Below are 14,212 nucleotides of genomic sequence, written 5' to 3'. Positions count from 1 at the left end.
AGAATTTAACAATGCGCTGGGGAAATAATTAAAACAGCTAAAGGGACTCACCGACTGCTTTAAATTATTCAAAGTTTAACCCATATATATTTATGCGAAATGGATGATTTCTATGAAATGATGACATGGGACTCTATTCAAAATTTGAATACGAATGAATTCAAACAGGAAATCAGAACTTTGGGAGACAAATACAATTCACGCATTTTAGTTAAAGTACATGCTTAATCAAAATTTAAATGTACTTAATATTCAGGCTTTATTTTAGATTTTTTGAAACTATTTTCATGAAAACATTACATTTTAATTACTATTATAAAATCAACATTTTTTTGCAAATTTGAGGGCAGGGTGAATAAATTATAACCAATGTTTAAATACTGAGTGTCGCCTGCGTTTATGTACGCTATTTCAACTCTTTTCTATTACTAGGACATTGATTGAAAACTGACAGTGAACAAATAAACATCAAACGTTAAACATCAAACATATTAGTTTCTAACTCCAACGATAAGCATGCAAAAATCGATAGAATGATGTCAACCAGGACAAATACATAATATAGGGACCACTTGGGTTAGAACAAATATCATGTAGATTTTTATAAGATTTGTGGAATAGAAAGTATATTCTGTACATACTTAATTGTTTTTGACAAAACATGGAAGAGATCCTATGCTAGTGAAATTTGAAAGAAATGATCATCGGTAACACTTCCATTTAATTTGAATGATCTCAAGGCTGTTTAATATTACATTTCAAGAAACAGAATTTAAGGAATATTGCACAATTCTGGCTCGTTGCCAAACTCTGTACCGAACAAAGAATTCAACTTCATCCCAAGACACCATGTTGTATTTTAAGCGTGACTGCAAGTATCACAAATAAGATATTAAGAAAATTCTAGATACTACAAAGCGGTATACTGAAGGATAAGCAATAGATTATGGGTATGCTTTCTTAAAGAAATGACTACACCTGCCATATATACAGCCATAGACAATGAGCATGCTTACTTACGGAAATTACTACACTTGCCATGCATAAAGAAAGTTTTCTGTGTGTCAGTATCGGTCCTAAGGACCCTCATTCAATTATTAAAAAAACCATTAACACAGTAATCAACCCTAAGGTCGGTTTAGTAGGTGATGGTAAAGATCACCCAGTACTAAGCCCTATACAGCGTGTGAAAATTCACACATCAGGGTAGGGGGGCCAGTTCCTTTCCCCGTGCCGGTTATGGTTTCCCAGGAAACCTGGTGCCCGAAAAATCACTTTAGCTTGGGTGGAGCTGCAGGTGCCCAGAGTGCCTTGCCCGGGAATCGAACCCGGGACCCTCTGGTAAGCAGGCCAACGCTCTACCCACTGGACTACCGCGACCCTCATTCCATTTTATTCAGAGTATTTTGACGTAAAGCAACGTCATTTGAAAATCAGATACTCTTACAGATAAGAAAACTCTACAAAATTTAAAGTTGGGTAAATATTATTCAGGGCGTTTGAGAATTAATTCATTGTCTGAATTTACTCGTTTGCTGCGTTTCCGATAAATGTTGGCATGTGTCCCACAAAGATCAAATATGAACATAAAGATTTGCCCAAAGCGTATATAATACAAAAAGAGTGATTTATTGAGAATGACGCTTCGGAACACGAAAAAATAGCGTCAGAGAGGATTTAAGAATCGGGAGATTTAGAGTGACGAGGAGGTATTAGTATTATCGAAAATCATGCATTCCCAAGTAGCCTTGCTCCAGGTTAGTGCGATATAGTAGTGAAACGACTTTATGTTAACAGCCTCCTCTTCCATTAATTCGGGTCAGTTCCACCACATTTCCGTTTATGTCGTACCTTCCCGTATCCGGGAAGTGACGTATTCATCGGTGGGTGCGGTGGTCTCTGCTGATGCCGAACGTATTGTAGTTGTGGTGAAGGACTCGATGCGATTGGTGTGGAAGTCATGGGAACCTTTCTGCGCATGCGCGCCAGAAATGCGTCTCCGGCGTCCGACATCTTGATGTTGTTGTGCTAAAGGCGTTGGTCAGGTTACATGTGTTGCGTCGTGTGAAAGTGATAAGGGGTAAAGGAAAAACACAAAAGAACGAAAACTTTTAAAATCAAACTAATACAAATGCATTGGATTTTCAGGATAAAAAAAATATATAAATTACTACAACAAAAAGACTATCAAATAAAAAAACATCTAATTAGACATTTACATGCTGACATTGAGTACTTCGCTAAATCTAATGTGTGTCTGATTGGTGCTATACTACAACTACAGTAATAATAGCATCTATGAGAATACACTTCAATATGTGATATGGTGGAAAAGTTCTACTCCATAAGTTAGATTTATTCAACAAATGAGTGCAACGCTACGGGCGGGATAAAAGTGGTGAAACCGGAATGATACTCATTCAATTATTCGTAATAAAAAAAGGGCTGTCTGTTAGGCAATTATTGCAGAAGGATTACGTGCCTCTCGCAACGTTGGAATTGAACATCTATTTTATGCTTTAATTTAATAAAAAACTAAAGCGTATGACGATTGTGATGGCACGCAAATATTTCTAAAAGAAAATTCAAATGCATATTTCCTAAAAATAACAATTTCAGATTAACTGAAAATTAACTACGAATTTCAAAGAGGTATCTAGTTAAGGCAGTTTGGTGGAAAGTTTACTTCAAGGCATCTGCAGGTTACCAGTTAAACTAACAAATATAAAATTCCCATTTTAGTCTATGGAGTTTAGCTGTTTAAAAAATACGCCAATAAAAACAGAGATGCCGCTTGATTTTTTCGCAACAAAAATTTATTCCTTCAATTAAACTTCAACCATCAACGTCGTTGCCTTAAACCCTAATTGATAATTCCCGCATTACGTATAATGACCCCTGTTTGCCAATTAAGCCTTCCCGAACAAATAGGGGGATCGGGATTGTTGCGGTGGCTATCGTACTGGCTTCCCACATCAGAGGGCTCGAGTTCAAATCCCGGCGGTGTTGAATATTTTTCAGAGGTATCTCGATCCCTACTTGAGGAACTTTGTGGAGGGCACTTTGAGTGAGTACGCCGTCCGTCGGATGGGACGTTAAACTGCGGACCCCTTGGCACCTTTCGCAAAGAGTAGGCTAATGCCGACGCCGGGTTTCTCTCCACCCTTCATCCTTTCCTGTCTATCCCCTATGGCGCAAATGACCTCAGCTGTCAGTCGCCTCCCCTAAATACTACTAACCGAACAAAGATAGTAATTTTATGACCTGAATTCGGTGACGTTAGATCAAAATACTTTATCATAACATCCCCTTGATTACGATGAAATTTTATGGAGGTGAAAGATGAAACATAGGGACATCCATACCGTCATAACAAGTTGCAGTCGCTCAAACCAATTGACTCAGTAGACCGAGAGCGAAAGATTCACGCGACCAAAATTTATGGCTATAGTCATAAAGTATACTATTCATAGAGTGAAAGGTAATAGGAAGGGTAAAAGAATACCATCACCAAACAGAAACGTGCCAGCTGAACTACAGGAAGGAAATGCGAGGAAAGAGTAACAATACCGAATACAAATCCGTATAATTCGGCCTTTGTGACTCACCTTTCTTCTTTGCGATTTGGAGCTCATCTAGCACAGCAATGGTATTTCAGGGACGGCACACGTTGCAGGTTTCATGGGTGGCGGATGGATTAGGGAGGGTTTATTAGGGTTTGGAGAAGGTGAGACGGAGAAGACAAAGAAACACAAATATATATTTTAGTCGAAGGAGATAAGTTAGTTCATGGAATGTTATTTTGGAGGATAAAAAAAACATGTGACAACAACATATACATGGCAATACTTCACGCTTATACAAGTGGGTAATAATCCTAAGGAAACAACAGACTACTTAAATCGAAAAATACAATTTACATAAAACTCGAAAGTGCATGTTTTTAAATTTGTTTAACGTGTTTCCACAAAAAATTCAAAATTACACATGACACCAAAAAAGGTTACACAAGATATATAAGGTTATTTATAGGTAAAATGGCAATACGTTTAACAGTTCATATATACTCAGATGAATGCGTAAAAATTAGATGCAAATTTGCCGGTTGTAAAATTACACAAAATATCAGGCATCATTAAAAAATTAACACTGTAACATATCAATGCTTTTTGAGTCCTTGAGTCACTTACGAAAAAGGTTGGTAAAACTCGCAGGTTAAAAATGGTAATAATTTTTAAAATATAAGAGGCATCTCATAAAAAATCATCGTTAAGGATGATTACCAAGAGTTCAGTACACAGGAGACCGAAGCAACAGATGTGACCATCGCTGATTCTTTCAGTTCGATGGCTAGGGGCACCCGTGTGTTTAAGGCACACTTAAGGTCGTGTGTTATTTGTAGATACACTTAAGAGTTGAGTACGCTTCAGTGCAACTCAATTGGGCTCGTTCAAATGTTTACGGTGCGAAATGTTATAAATTGTCGGAGGATTGGACATGCAATAATGACTACTCAGCGAGACCCATCCAATTAACAACGAGCTTCGAACGCTTTACCCCACGATCTTCAAGGAACTGAAATCAGAGGGGAGGGGGGCTCCAAAATTGGATGAAGAACCTAATCCTCCTCCACCACCCTTGCCATAAAAAAGAGCAGGACTCGTGGAACAACCCGGATTGGGTGCGGATTTAGGGACGCCGAGTCCGGGTAACAAACGGGCCCCGGCATGCAAACAAACAAGCACTGGACAAACAGAGTACGACCGCTTTTGGGTCGCATCTGCCGCCGCGATTTGATCCTCCTCAATAATTAATGCTGCAGTGCTGCAGACAGAGCCAGCCACCTCTCCCCGGGGCGCACCCATCGCGCTAAATAGATAGGGAGTCGGCGGCGGAGGTGAAGACGACGGGGGCGGGGAACGACCATTATTGAAAATGGAACGCGGGGAGAGTACCCTTACCCCAAACCCCCGCACGTCCATTATCATTTTCCGTCAGACCCCCTCCGACTCGCCTCCCGCCACGCCCCCCACACCACTCCCGACGCACCGAAATACTAATCCCCACCAACTGCCTGCTTCAACACCCCGCACTCTCCCGGGGGCCATCTTTCCGTCGCAGCTGGATATGCGGATTGCGAAGAACAGACGGGAGACCCGAAGAGGGAATTTGTCGCAACGAGGGAGGGGTTCCAAGGGATGCTTCGGTTGATGATTCTCATCCAAATACCACTTTTGCCCTCTCGACTCGGCACATGATAAAAAAATGCAACGGTTTCGTTTCTTAGGTATCTGTGCTTCAAAGTTCATAAACTTTAATCGCAGCGCATCTATAACGTCGATTGGGGTCGGTTTCAGGCGATACAAATACTGTAGTACGTATATCGTGGCATCTAACTGACCTATGGACAAATTTTTAACGAAGTCTAACGCAGTGTTGATGATCGATTTTGGCCACTCCTGGGAGTTGCTGTAATGTCATCAGGTCGGTTTTTGTCCGAGCTTTCGCTTTAATTAGCACGACCGCTGTGTTTTATTGGGGATGCGGCCTGCGATTGACGGGAAAGGAAGAACAAAAGCGTCCTTAATGCCAACATGGAGCCACTCGCATTGACCTTAACAGACATTCTTAAGAAATTATAGAAGTGTCCACCCCAAAAATCAGTAAGCCTTTTCGTCTACATTAACAAAATGACGATCGCAATCTTCGTCACAAGTTTATCCTTTGGATGAATGTAACAAAAACCTTTGTTTAGATTCAAGTATTGCAAATAAACGACCACAATACACTCATTTCTAGTCATACTATTTGTATTATACGGAAACTGCAATGATACCAGAGTCAGGGATTACTCACAAGCACATAGATTAATAATTTTTAGCGTATTTAGTGTATGTTAATTATTTCACCCAACGACTTTCAAAAGTGTGATATAGAACGATGTCTCTATGAATTAAGGAATTGAGGAAGCACGCGTTGAAACCTATTACTGCAAAATCCTTAGAAAGGTTGAAAAATAAAAGAATGTGGCTGATTGCGGCCAATCGCAAGTTTTTTCGCGCAATCTATTTACACAGTACCAAAATCACTAAATTTTTTTGTCGTAAGCCATTACAAACAGAACGTAATGGAGTATGGGATGTGACAAGATATACATCATCAACAATTGACTGGCGCAGCTGCGAATTCTGCTGCCAAAAAAAACAATAATTGACCGATGCTTAGTGAATTGGCTTGGCGGACCCGATGAAATTAGTTTCGTATCGTCTTACGATCCACAGATAGGAGTATCAAAAGAAATTATACGTTTTTGGAATGGAGTTCGCTTTGCTAATAAATGAGCGAAAATTCATTTTATGCCTAGCGGAGATTGCGCCCTCTTGGATCTAATTTCAAACGTTTCAAGACGTTGGAAGTGGCAGAAGCAATGGCAGAGAGAAAGGATTTGGAACGAAGCTATATGAAAATGAAGTCAACGGAATTGCCCTAAGTGAATAAACTAATAAACGAATTAAAAGCGGCGGCGCAAAACCTTTTAACCTTCATTAACAGAGCATTTTATGATGAAAGGACAATGAGAGAAAAGTGAACACAAAAGCTCCAACTCCCGTCTCCGACTTGGAAATTTCAATTCCTTCGACGAGGAAATCTATACCTTTTCAGCCGTCCCTCCTTTTCGGCGATTTTCCTCGGAGAAGAAGCACCGATCAACTGTTTATAAAGCGAGGCTCTGACACAAAACGTCAACTGGAGCGCTGACGACACTTTTCTCCCGTACGACAGCGGACAGCGTGTCCGAACCTTCAAAGAATGTACTTACGCGACCGCTCGGCGCACGGACGTAAGTGACGCGAACATATGATCTAAAAAAACAATAATAATATTATATCTTCAAATACAAGTGGAAATATACATTACTAAATCCTCAGAATTTTTATTGAGACACACTTATATCGAGACGGTGGGAGAAGCAGACGTGTCAAATCGCGCTGCATGTACGTTAGCGAAAAGGTATTTCACTTTCGCATCCAATAATTGAGGCTACGGGCCTCCCGAACGTTACCACGCACATCAAAATTTGGATCAAATTTAATCACACGGCTAATACCAAAGGCCAAGGTTGCAAATTTAAGTAGACTTAACCATGATTCCTCAAACTCTCTTCTGCGTTTTGACATCCACAAGCCCGCTGTCTTCTTCGATTTCCCGTCGTAAACGAAACAGATAAATGTCTATTTTCTTCGGTTAAAACGGCACCTCGAGTCTAAGAACCCCACTGCTCTTGAGCCTACCTCAGGAAAAGGGAAACGGAGCTTTTCTTAGCACCCACAATTTGCATATTCATGCGGATAGGCGGAAAATCCCCAAACGAAGGATGAACAGCCTTAGAACTACCGTCTCACGTGCTTTTGAGGGCGAAAGCAGTTAATGGTGAATTATTGATGCAATCCTTTGATGGACCGGAGCAGTGAAAACTCCCTAGCTTAATTGTAATGAGCTCGTAAATGTTCGCTGTTAGAATTACAGCCTTGACGGGGGTGCTCCAATTAATGCACTCCTTTACAACATCAAATGACCCTGCAAGAATAATGGAGCTCGACTGGAGGTACAGCCTTTGACCCAACAGGCAGTCCTCCCTCGAGCTGTGACACCTGCTCTTTTAGTGCGAAAGTTGTCGAGGATTCGCGAATAAATTTGCGTACATCTTAAATCGCAATTAGGAGCTGAATGAGAAAATGTTAATCAAAGGTTAGAATTATAAATAAATAATTAATTAAGTTGATTTTCATTACTCTTTAAAATTCTTCAGTTTATATGACATTTTATGCCGTCAAAATACTAGTTTTATATTTTGTTAACTTCTTTAATTAATATAAAGTGTTTACCCTGCAACAACACTATTTCTACCATTGATGGCAAACATAATTATTGCATATCATGTGACTGCTCTCGGATACGAACGTTATGCGTTGGAAAAAAATAATTTTGAAAAGATTTGTTCATCAAAATATTTTTGCATGATCGTATGAATTTGCAAGGTTGTTTAGCTACTTAAAAAGCTATGATTAGAACATTTTTTTATCGTTCAATTATTATATCCCGATGGTAATAAATTCGTATTTCAACGTCCGGCGACAAAAGTTTAAGAATTCCTCACGTACTACCATATGACAATAAAGGTAATTTAAATATCCATAAATCCTCTTGCATTTGCGAATTTAATGTTTCAAAAATCACTCACTGCACCTCCACATCCTATGAGTTTTGATGATCTTATGGACTTTCTTTTGCGATAATTTCCACCAATTTTATGCTACTATACTTTCAATAAACTATACAATTAACGATGCATGACAAGTACTGAGCGATTTGCTCAGGGGAAAAAATATTATTAAGAGTGAAATTCCCCAATTCATTGTACAAACGTTTTCCCTTTTCTTGTCTGTATCCACAAAAATGAGCCGTTATTTTAGCTGCAGGTTTTATAAAGCATTTGCCGTTACTGTTGAGCACTGATAGAGACAAAAAGTGAGACGTAATACTTAAACCTTCTCTTGCTCCGCTTAACATAAAATGACGGACGACTCCCTCCTCATGCTCAAAAGAATTTTGTCTGGCCGCCGCAGAGGGCAATTATTAAAGGTTTTTAATTATTCTATAAATAGTTTTATTCTGATTATTCTATGAATTCCCAAATTAAATTTTGTGGATTTCATCCTCAATTTTAGAACATGGTAAGGTATAGCGTTCATGTTTCACGGTTCATGATATCACGCGGCTTCATTATTTAGCGAGTTTTCTGCAATGTCTCCACTTCCCGTAATTCTTCCATGCAGGTAACATCAACATATACGAGGGTTAGTCAATAAATAAATTGCACAACTGGATAGAGGAGATAAACATCAAAGCAACTTGCTGAAATTCATTTAAATTTTATGCATATTGACCCTCTACAATCAAAACCCTATTCCATCTCTTTACAAGTCCTTAATAGACGGCAGCATAGAAGTATTCTGTTCGACTGTCGCTGCTACGAGTAACATCTCGGACTTCTGCTCCATCATTTTCAAAACTTCGGCCACCCAAATGATTTTTTCAGTAGCCCGGACGGTTAAAAATCACTGAAATCTAATTCGAAACTTAACATTGGATATCCCAAGCGTTCCGAATGAAATGTTTTATTATAACAGTTTGTAAGAGTTGTTTGCGAATTATTTATTGACTTAACCTCGCATATCCCGATTCCCCGACTCTTTTTGACGGTAGGATTACTTTCAACATAAATAACGCTAGAAATAAAATTAAGCTCCGCACAGGCTAAACATAAACCTTCCAGGCGCATTTGTCGTTCCACTGGAATGAAGAGACGAATAGTTAGTTCTATTTGGTTTATAAGAAGCTAAACATTCACCGCTGATGGTAATCGCTCGGGGGGTTCAAATTATTTTAACTTCAAATCAACCAAATTGCAGAAACGAAAACAAAACCAACGTAGTAATCCCATCCGACCATGAAATCCTACGTCAACGACTACTAATGGAAGTAACAAACCAGTAGAAACATACCTTTAGACACTCAAAACACCGCTGAACGGTCTGTAACAATTACTGATCTCAACATTTTTGCTGAAACATTCGGTGCAATTGAGTCGATAAAACAACGCGAATTGATGATTCGGCTAACCGTTGGAACCGAGTGGACTGGTAACACGCGTTAAAAGTGACAACACCGGCAAATGTTTATCTTTCGCAGGAAACAAAACCCTCTAATGAATTCCCCACTATAGTATCGAAATTCCGAGTCCTAAATTTTCACATTTTACATCATATTTCAAGTGTGCAGGGCTTTGAGAAAGAAGGAATTTATACTGGCTAGCTGCCAAATGCAGTATAAAATCAATGAGGAAGTGCAGGAAATAAAAAACGACTTTTTTCAAAGCTCCATAATACACATACGATTAAGTGAACACGTTTATGTCCGTTTCATTTTTTTAAAGCGTGATGCCAACATTGTATGAATGAATGCACATTTAAAATGAATGTTTTTTCATAAATGGGCCAAATTAAATGAAAATGGATCACCATTCCTTAATGCCTCTACACGTAGGAGTAGTCGATGGGGTCTCTAAGTGAAGACTTTTTGTATGATCTTAAGTTGCGTTCGGATTTCGAGCGTGTCTGCAAGGGAAGCATTTTGTGGATCGACGCTTATCTCGAGCGTCTTCCCTTTTGGGTGCGTACGCTGCAATGCGACGGAAATGCTGAGTCATCAACCACCTATACAATCTCGAAAGTCAGCGTAGTTCAAGTGCAAGGCAATTTAAAATACCACAAAAGGCCTTAAACATAGCATAAAACTTCATAATCTCCACTTTGTGAAACGAGGAAAGACGATAAGTATCGTGACGTAATTATTTTCATTAAAAGTTTTCCTAAGTGTTGAATACAATGACTTATAAATGCTAGTTGAAAGAACGCGTCACAGGTTGAGAATTGTTAATAATAACCTAGTTTCCAATTGTGTGATGCGAATGACATTTTAATTATGATGGCACGTAAACATTGCTCAATCTTACCTATTAAATTTGGGAGAAAAAGCTATTAAAAAATCATGATTTGCGTTTCAAAGTGATTTATTGCTAGTACTTTAGTCACAAAAACTATTCCTCGGAGATATGAAAGGAAGATTTTCACTTTAACTATTTTTTCATCAAATGGGGTCTATGAAAGAGTCAAAAATGCTTCTCCCTTTCCCCTCGATTAATTTGCGACACTGTCGCAATTTCAACCCTTAATGACGGTCTTGGCTAACGGATTAGGTAATACGATGATTAACAAGTAATCTTCCCTCACCGGCGTATCTGATTCAATTCCCATAGATTTCGGATTCGTGTCCGTGGCGTATCCTTCGTTTAAGAAGCTCTTAAACTTTAGTCGCCTTTCAACGCGAGTGACCTGACGAGGTTTTTCACGACCGAGGAGGTCCCCTAACGAACTTGGGGCCAAGAGCTCCCTCCACATCATGTCGAGTCGGACCGATTCACTCGTGCTCTAAATCTGCGACCCGCACGCCCGCCCGCTCTTTCGATCCCATCGAGAGAGCCGGAAGTAAGGGATGGTGGAATATGCTGGAAATTTTGGACGGGAGAAACGGCTTGGCGATAATGCCGAAGACTCGCTAATCCTTCCAATTTAGAGGGGACGCACCGGTTGGCGACGACGTCAGAAGGGGGAGGGGACTGAGGATTCAATTAGCGACCGTGCGAGTGTGCTAGGATGATCCAAACGAACGCCCTGGGGATTAACGCGGAGGTCTTTTTCCCCTCCCTCCCTCCCTCTCGGTCCACAACATGCAGTCCTTCCCTCTTTGAAGCCAAATCAGCCTGACGCCTCTGTTCCGCTCCTTTTCATCCCCTCTCTCGTCCTCCCGGCCGTCTTTAAGCCCATCTCTCTCTTTGTCCCTCACCTCCCTCAGTTCGCACGCAACACTTCGCGCTAAAAGATCGCCCGAAGTTCAAACCGTCCACCAAGGGCGTTTGTACGTACGTACATCCGGATGCATTCCGGCCCAGAGAAATCCGAGAGGCGGAAACCATCGGAAAATGATCGCGCGAAGGTGAAGTGATGGGCGTTGGTCGACATCCGCCACGAAGGGCGTGGATGCGACGGAGGCATTACCATTTTCTTCGACGGAGACCGAAAATGTGAAACGGGAATGAGGAGGAATGAAATCACTTGGCACGCCACTCCGTAACGAAATCCAAAAAAATGAAATAGGTATTTAATCTCTCCCTTATTATACATCATTGAAATCTTGACGAGAAACAGAGTTGTCGTTTCGGTCTACGTATATTTTCCGATGTCGACGACCAAAGAAAGGCTGGGCTCCACTGAATTGACGTCAGAATCTCTTTGCCGTTAATGCTCTCTCCTTTAAATTATATCGAAGGTAATTAAAAATATGCATGAATTGAATTTAACGCTTTTTAACACTTTACGCATGTTACATTCAACACTATACTGTTGCTAAGCATCATGAAATCGCAAGTGGATGCCATAACCTTTTGATACTTAACACTGCGAATAAACTTTAGTTCGCCTTAGTTTTGAAAAGTCTACCACGCGTCTGCATTCCAGGAAAATTGCATAACCCGCAGCTCCATTTTAAATTTTCACCCCTCATCTAAGAATTATCTAGGATTAATAATAACCCACTGGCTTATGGAGGTGCCGATTTCCCAGCCAATCCGACATAAACCTGGCTTAGGAATATAATCGGATACAAAATTGAATTAATGGATGCCTTCACGAAATTGGCTTGACATTTCCCAAGCATATGCAAAAAGATACCTGATTTCACTACTATAATAAAAATTTGCGAATACCTGATTTCACTAATAAAACAAAATAATTACCAATTGTTGTTAAACCTGCAAATTCTAAATTAATGACATCTTTGCAGAGAGGTTTACGGCATATAAACTTGCTTATTATTATATGTTACAAAATAAAGGAAAAACTCCTTACAATAATAAAAACCAAACCCAAATAGAAATTGGAAGATTGTTGTAAAATGATTAAGATGAAGATTAAACGAATGGAAAGAATCATCAATGAAGTTATTCTACTAATGGCACGTGAAAAAAAGAACAAGTCACCGTGAACTAGGAAAATATGAATACGTATGTAACAACTGACCAGTAAATGCTTTCGAGAACAATCCATACGACTGCAAAATCTTTACTTTTTCAATATTTATTTCCTAAATCAATGAAAATAACCATTTTCAATCTCGGTAATTTCCTTTAATGCTAACCCTTATCCAAAAGAAAAACTGTGTTTGTGTTTACATATATATATATATATATATATATATATATATATATATATATATATATATATATATATATATATAACTTATGAATAACTAATCCGTATAATAATTTGTCCGTCGTAAATTAATTCAACGCTCCGTCCCAGACTTCTACATTCAGAAAGACTGCATTTCTAAGTTATGTGATTTCTTGATCTAAATGGGAGCGGCCCATAAATTTAGACTGTCCTTGCCAATGTTTACGTTATCTCCTTTAATCGATATGATCGAGAGTCGTACGAGGGAAACACTTATAAGAACCTAAATCCCATAAATCCCAACTACCGAAAACAACCATATTTATCCTCATAAACCTTCCGTTGGCACACGGGATGCCGAAAATGAAACAGTTTTTCATTGGTCAAATATATCCAATACAACCATGAGCAACAACACAAGACTGATGGCACAAAGTTTCCAAGATAATAGATAAAATTATGATTTTTCTGAAAATAAATATTAAATATCAAAGTTTTGATCGACTCAAGAATTTATTTCAAATGAGATAAAGTCTACGCTAATAAGCGACAAAAAAAGTACATATCGATTGAAATATTCAACGAAGAGACATCTTTTTTATTCGAGAAATGACTAAACCTCAAAGCCTTACTCTAGCTCGAAGCGAGAAAAATTCCGTGAAACAACATTTGTTATCCGACGCTAGAATTGAAAATCCTTCTGGGAAAGACGAATGCTTGAAGCTACCAAGGCATCTAATACACACCTCATCCGAACCGCTTGGTCGGAAAAGCGGGCGAGACACGACGAAAGAAAAACTACATCTTCTAAAAAAATCACATTTGCACATGACACGATATCCTTGCGAAAAGAAAGCAGAATTATACGTGAAATGAATTGAACGTAGTGAGGCCCCTGCTCGATATTTCTCGTACTCATTACCAACTCCTTCCTCTTCTACTAAGTCGGCAGACGTCTGAGACTCATGGACCTCTCATTTCTGACGCGGAAGAGTCTGAAAGTATTGGAAACTGCAGGGAACTGAGCGAGATAAAAGGGCTAATGCGCCGCCACTCTCTCACTCTCACAAACTTTTTCGGAGTGAAATGCTCTCTCGTCGGAGAGATAAAGGGAGGTGGGGTGGGGTGGGGAGATGCAGGAAGAGATTAAGGGACTTGGTTGGAGAGTGGGTGGGGGAGGAGAAAGAGGAGGAGGGTGGGAAGCCCGGAGGGTGGATATCGCGGAGAAGAAGAAGAGAGAGATTGGGAGTGGAGGTCGAAGAATTAAGTCCATCACGGGCGGTGGGTGGGGGCTTAGACGGAAGTGTTGGACGAAATGGAATTTCGGAATTGTTGAGGTTTCCAAGATCCTAACATTGGCC

The 14,212-nt window shown here is 39.7% G+C and overlaps 1 protein-coding gene across 1 annotated transcript in view; it reads right to left on the bottom strand.

Annotated features, from left to right (window-relative positions):
* LOC139696298 (coiled-coil domain-containing protein AGAP005037) overlaps positions 1–3,631 on the bottom strand; it is a 206,109-nt gene extending 202,478 nt beyond the window's left edge. Inside the window, exons 1-2 of the mRNA XM_071595003.1 lie at positions 3,609–3,631; positions 1,852–2,028 (exon numbers count right to left, since the gene is read on the bottom strand). Of these exons, the coding sequence (XP_071451104.1) occupies positions 1,852–2,013 (162 nt within the window). The 5' untranslated portion in view covers positions 2,014–2,028; positions 3,609–3,631. The remainder of the gene's footprint in view (positions 1–1,851; positions 2,029–3,608) is intronic.
* Positions 3,632–14,212: the final 10,581 nt, after the last annotated feature.

The sequence above is a fragment of the Hetaerina americana genome, unplaced genomic scaffold, assembly GCF_022747635.1.
Source record: "Hetaerina americana unplaced genomic scaffold, ioHetAmer1.1.p SCAF_7, whole genome shotgun sequence".
Lineage (NCBI taxonomy): Eukaryota > Metazoa > Arthropoda > Insecta > Odonata > Calopterygidae > Hetaerina > Hetaerina americana.
Note: the sequence above shows the minus strand (reverse complement) of the source record. Positions and strands in the feature narration are given on the sequence as shown.